General features: G+C 36.0%; 1 protein-coding gene across 1 annotated transcript; it reads right to left on the bottom strand.

The window, feature by feature from the left end:
* Window positions 1-917: 917 nt before the first annotated feature.
* On the bottom strand, window positions 918-3789 carry AIB (ABA-inducible BHLH-type transcription factor). The gene has a single exon (XM_022291698.2). The coding sequence runs from the start codon at window positions 3146-3148 to the stop codon at window positions 1298-1300; it is 1851 nt and encodes a 616-aa protein (XP_022147390.1). The 5' UTR covers window positions 3149-3789; the 3' UTR covers window positions 918-1297.
* Between the last annotated feature and the right edge of the window lie 2491 nt (window positions 3790-6280).

Genomic DNA, 6280 nt, shown 5'->3' on the forward strand with positions numbered 1-6280 from the left:
AATTTTCCAAAAATTTTACAACCCACAAAAAAATAAAATATCAATATTAAAATGAAAATAAAGAAAAGCATTTCACATGCATCACATGGTTTGTGTGATTATCATGCATCACATACAACACCATTCTGACCATTACCTTTCATTTTCAAAAAATTATTCTCCCCTCCTTTGATTTTTCTTCCTCCATTTTCTACTTTTGCTAGTAAAATGGTTAAATTTTGGATTGTGGGCCAAAGCTTTTGTCTGTTTATCATTTCAGTCCCTGAGTTGTTAAAGTTTCTGTTTTAGTCCCTATGCTTTTGTTATCTTTCTATTTGGTCCCTTTAACCTTTAAAGCTAAAGGAATTGAACCCATTGCTTTATCTTTTCTTCTCAAAAGAATTTGAAGTACAATTCTGTTCAAGAAAAAAGCCAGAGTAACCTTCAGTGGCAGAATCTTCCCCCATCTTCACCAGGTGAAAGCTTCCAAGGCTACATCTTTCTGATACACTGTACATCTGATATTACAGCCTAACAGAAGGGAGAGTGATGGCAAAAGAAAAAGAAACAGAAACTAATCAAAATAAACCAAAGCTCAGTTTGCAAGCTTCGGTCGAAACGCCATCTTTGGCAAAATGATAAAACAATCCTAATACCATCTTTGTCGCTGGTTGGTACTTCATATCTTAAATAGGCGACCACCATAATATGAGTCCTCAAGATTGGAAGCAATCAGATTCAGTTAACAAGAAAGGTGCTGGTTTCCATGTTTTCCAAGTTAAAAGCTTCAAATGCAGAAGAAAATAAGCTACCGATTTCTCTTCCTAAACTCGTTTTCCAATTGCGGGCAGTCGAAGGAAACGCCCCAGAGATCAGAACAAAATTGAATATAAATACAACGTATAAAGAACAGAGACTGTTTGGTAATGGACAGAGAGTAAAGAACAAAAGAATTGTGATGAGCTGACATTAAAAAGAACATGAACAATTTAGGAGCTTCTTAATAAACCAATAAGAACACTTGACTGACTAGACCCAAAAGAAAAAACTTCCTACCTTACAGATCTAGTTCATCTTGCAAGAATACTTCATTATGACAGAATAGTAATAATAATAGTAACAATGTGTACTATAAACAACATAAATTCTGCTCTCCTACTTGGTTAACAATAAATAGTTATTTGCCTACTTCTCACTGGAAGTGTAATTCCTGTAAGAATACCTGCTGTAAATCAAAACTTCTGAAGAAGCTTTCAGTTGGGCTCTTCACTACATACTAACCAACCTATGTATGCACTATGTTATTGTAGTACTTGTGCTACCCAACTGTTGATAGAGCATGTAATGGATTGGAGTCCCGCGAAAACGCAGCTATCAACTGTTCCTTCGTCAGTTGCTCGGATCCTGGAGATTTGATGATAAATGTGTGCAAAACTGTGTCATTTTCTTCAGAAAGTTTTGAATCAACAACATTGATCTGAGCATCTTTCATTGCCTTGATAACTCTTGATGCAGGGTGTGATTCCAACGGGCAGCTGACCTTCACGATGACTCCATCATGGGAAGCTTCAACGTCGACGTCGACATCAGGGTATAGATCTTTATTTTCTATTTCTGGGTTCACCTCCGAAGGGGTTGCATCACTTGAGGTGATACCAGATTTCTCGCGTTCGAATTCCATGGCCTTGACTTTTGCTTGAAGCTCATTAATGTAAGCAATGGCATCACCAAGCAGTGAAGCTTTGTCCATCTTGGAGATATTGGGCACGACAGCTCGTAAAGCATAGAACCGCTGGTTCAACTTCTCACGGCGCTGTCTCTCCGCCTCCACGTGATTTAGTGGCTCCTCCCTACCATTGGCAGGCTTTCTGCCTCGCTTGCGTGGTCGTCTTTCATCAGTGCCAAGCCCCTCTTCTTTGCATTGAGGCTCTACGTCTGAATGCTCCGAATCTCCACCTACACGGGTGACCACAGAAGGCCTTGATGTTGCCACAGAAAAATCAATTTGCATCTGGACCAGCTTCTGTGATTGATACGGATTACGACAAAAATCATCTCTGACTCCATTGACGAGCTGCTGCTCGTGATTATTATTTGCTGGTGGAGTTGGAGAACCATAAATTTCTGTCGGATTCCCCTGTTTGAGACTATGAACATGTGCTAAACTCGGGCTGTGAATGCCATTTCGGGGGCTTTGAAACTGAATTCTACCTCCATTAGCACAAGCTTCCCATGACCTCTCATCCATCTTCCTAATCGCCAGTTTCTCTCTGAAATGAGATCTACCCATGCTCCCCAAGTTCAAACTCTGCCCAAAAACCTTAGGAATCCCCCCTTCTGCTCTTTCTGCAATCCCTGGACTCACAAACGGGGTGTTTTCATCTTTTCTTTCAGCCATCATCGACATCGGAGCAGATGACCTCACTCTATCAAGAGAATTTTGAGATGAAAACAATGATCTAATGAACTGCACTAATTCTAAGCTCTCACTCACGGATCTCACAGAACCCAATTCAACTACTCCAACATCAGTTGGTACCAGAACAACCGTCCGAATTCCTGCAGATTTAGCGAGATACGATCTCACGCAATACTCAGCCGGCGAATTGAGCACATCCAAAAGCCAGATATGTTTCCCAGACGCAAGACACTTTCCAGGGCCCCCCTCTCCACGAGGGAAGGAGAAATACATGGAAGCAAGAAAAAACATTTCAGTGTCAGTAACCCTGTCCAATCCAAGAGCATAATTATCCTCATCAGAGCCTCCAAACAGCATGTGAAGCTTCTGCAGAGCCCTTTTCTTCATCCTCTGCTGGCTGTCGTCTTCGAGCCGAAGACTAAGAATTTGCGTAGCCTCTGTTTCCTCTCCATCCCTGGGGTCCCTACACGATCCATCCCCCCATCCCAAAACCCATTCACCAGATTTTGAATGGGAAAGTTGCCAGAAAATTGCATAGTTCCAGCTGAAATTGGAGGCGTTAGGCCTTTCCACCAGATCCGAGAGCTTGTTCTGCAAATTCTCATCATTCCTCACAGCCATAAACAGATTCTCGTTCGAAACAGAGCAAGACATCAAGTAATTAAAAGCTCGAGTCCCCAGAACGGCAGCAACCACTGTCTTATCCTCATCCTTCCCACCCACACTCCGCAACCCGTTCTCAATCTTCATCTCTAAACCCCCAAAACTAAGAATAGAAACACACCCACAACACACAGGCTTCTAAATTGCAAAACCCAGATCAAATCTCAGTCAGAAAAGCTTGAGAACTCCTCAAACCATTATCAGATACCCACACAAGATTATCCCTCTATCAACAACACCGTCGCCAGAACATTCTCTAGATCCCACAGATTAAAAAACAAAACAAAAAAATCTAACAAAACCCCACGAAAACAGATACGAATCCCAAAATCAATCACCCAAAAACCCAGGAAATATAAGAGAGATAGAGAACCGACCGGTACTGGGCATGCGAAATGTGCTGAAAAGAAGATGGCAAGATAAGGGAAGAGTCTCGGAGGGCTATAAACATTCCCAGGAAAGCGACAGCCTCAATTGAGGAAAAGATTTTTCTTTCTTGGAAAACAAACAAGCAGTTATTTCACGCGACAAATAACGAAACCAATATAAGCAGAATCCCCACTTTCCTTTCCTTTCCTTTCGTTTCTCTGTTTTCCAGGACGGATGAAGTGGAGAAAATGAAAATGCAAAACGAAGAAGAAACTCAAATACAGAGAGCGGAGGTGAAATGGGTTTTCCTTTTTCTCTTTTACCTTTTTTTTTTTCTTTTTCCTCTGCCGCTCTTCGTCTTCCCCTAAATCCCAATCCCACAAACCGCACGAGAAAATATCATAACCGTGGTTAAGTAAAATCCAAACACGAGGGTCAAATATTAACCCTAGTTAAAGCCGCGGATTGGATATATTTGGTTGGGAGTTTGAGAAGTAGTCGGCAATTAAGTTGTGGGCGTTTGTTGGACAGCGGCACCTGAGATTTCCAAATTTTTCATTGAAAAATCGTTAAACAAAAAAAAAATAATAAAATTCATTTTTTTATTTATATAAATTTCTGAATTCTTCTTCTTAAATCTTATCGTCTGTTTTTTTTTCTCAGAAATTGAGAAAAAAATCGTCTCGTGAGCCTCATGCTTAATAGTCGCTCGCAATTACTCGCAAACCATGCACAACATGTGACCTTTATAATTTCTCACCCTAATGTTTTGCTATTTACACTTTCGCCCCCTTCTTTCCCCGTAATAATGATTTCTCCTTCCATTTATAAGGAAATTATCGTCAAAGCGCGTTTTCAATATTTTTTTACATTATTATTAATTATAGCAACCACAATTACTCGCTTTTTATTTTTTAATTTTAAGATAATATCTTTTTATTGACGAAACTGATATTATCAATTACAACAAATTCCTAAATTATGATGTTTCGAAAGTATCAAAAAAAAAAAAAACATGTTGTTTCAAACTGGTTGGTGCTTTTAAAATAAAACCAACAAATGAATTTTACATTATGAGAAAATTCTGTCATTTTTTTAAGTTAGGTTTCCACAACTTGACGTGTCCGAAACACGTTTTGCATGGCCAAAATATTTTTCACTCAAAATTATCATTATTTTTAAGAACATCATAAAAGTATTTTATGATTAAAAGAAGTCAAAAATATCGTGCCATAAGATATTTTTATACCTAGTATCTTAGACTCTCTAAGTACTTGACTATCTAAATTTTTTCAAAAATATTTTAAAGAGTGCAAGACCAAGTGATTTTTTTTAAAGTTAATTAACGACTTTACAAAAATATGGAGTTAGAATTTAAACCTTTTGACTTATAATAAATTATATCCATATTTTAACTATTGGGATACTTTCCGTTGACGCATTGAACACCAAAGTACTTTTACTAAAACAACTTATAAATACACATTTTTATATACGTAATTTACAATAAAAATTATAATACGAAACAGTACATATTTCTTCTCTCCATACTATAAATTTTATATGAGTTGTTCTTAATAAAGTTTATAGTGGGACCCATCAAATGAAGAGGAGATTAAGGAATGAGGAGAGAGAAAAAAAACAAAACAAAAAGGTTGGAAAGTGAGATTAGGTTAAAGAGAAAATGGGATTAAGGTTTCCTAAATCCGACAACGATGTATTGAGAGTGATAAAGAAAGGCAAGGGAGAGTGTGTAAAGAAAACAAAGAAGAGGAAAGAAAATATATATATATATATATATATATATATATATATAAATTTGGTGGGTTTGAGGTTTTCTTTTAATAAAACTTAAGGAAGATAGGTGTCTGAAAAAGCATGAAAATTGGTCACAAATGTTTCTAATGAGCGGCATCCAAGTGGTTTGCCCTTTTAAATTGAGTAGAATCTAAGGTAAACTTCGAAAGCGATTCCTCATCGAACTTCATCTCAATGATTTTCTCTCTTTTCTTCTTCTTTCCGACTCGTTTATTTTATGTCAAATTTATAAATTCAATCTCTCGACTTAAAAATTTATATGTTTAATATAAACATACTTCGATGTTAAGTTAGATTTAAGTTTGAGTTAAGTATGGCAAGAATTAGGACATTATCATAACTTTTTCTTTTTTATTTATAGAAGTGAAACTTCGTGCCTTCTCTGTTTTTAATTCTTGAAATCACTGCGATTTAAGTTGGAAGGTCATATAAACCTTTTAAAAGTTTATGAAAATGAGTCCACTTTTATTGCATAATCATATATAAAATTATTTTTCACAATTTTTTAATTTGAGATATATGATAATTTCCAATTAGGTTAGTTTTGGCATATAACATTAACAATTAATTGATAGGTGCATTGGGAAAATAAATGTGCGGAAAAAGGAACTGGTGATGAGTGATTGGAGACGTGTTCAAATATTATTGGAAGAGAAGGTATAAAAAAAGTCAAATGCACTGAGGGGCAACCGTGTAAATATACACTAGTGCCGTATAAAATAAGGGATCAGTTTTTCCTAAAAAGAGAAAAAAGTAGTTTCAAAATTATTTCGTTTTTATTTTTTAAATTGTTTATTACAACAAATTTCTCCCAGATGCTTTTAAAATAAATTACTTTTTTTTACCTCAAATTTTAAACCTTTTTTCATGTGATGACTATTTCATTTTTAATTTTTAATTTTTTTTAATTATACTTGTTTGCTTACCGTTTTTAATATATTTGTATGTGTTTGTTTTAACAACACATTTAAATTTGTAGTTAAATTATAAAATTAAGAATTGTTTTTAATTATACAAAATTTGCTTAGGTTT

This window comes from Momordica charantia, assembly GCF_013281855.1.
Source record: "Momordica charantia cultivar OHB3-1 chromosome 5 unlocalized genomic scaffold, Mcharantia_2.0 BLBB01000005.1, whole genome shotgun sequence".
Classification (NCBI taxonomy): domain Eukaryota; kingdom Viridiplantae; phylum Streptophyta; class Magnoliopsida; order Cucurbitales; family Cucurbitaceae; genus Momordica; species Momordica charantia.

What these genes read in the sequence shown, in the direction of transcription:
- AIB (XM_022291698.2), bottom strand. Translation starts at nt 3,148, where the DNA reads ATGAAGATTGAGAACGGGTTGCGGAGTGTGGGTGGGAAGGATGAGGAT.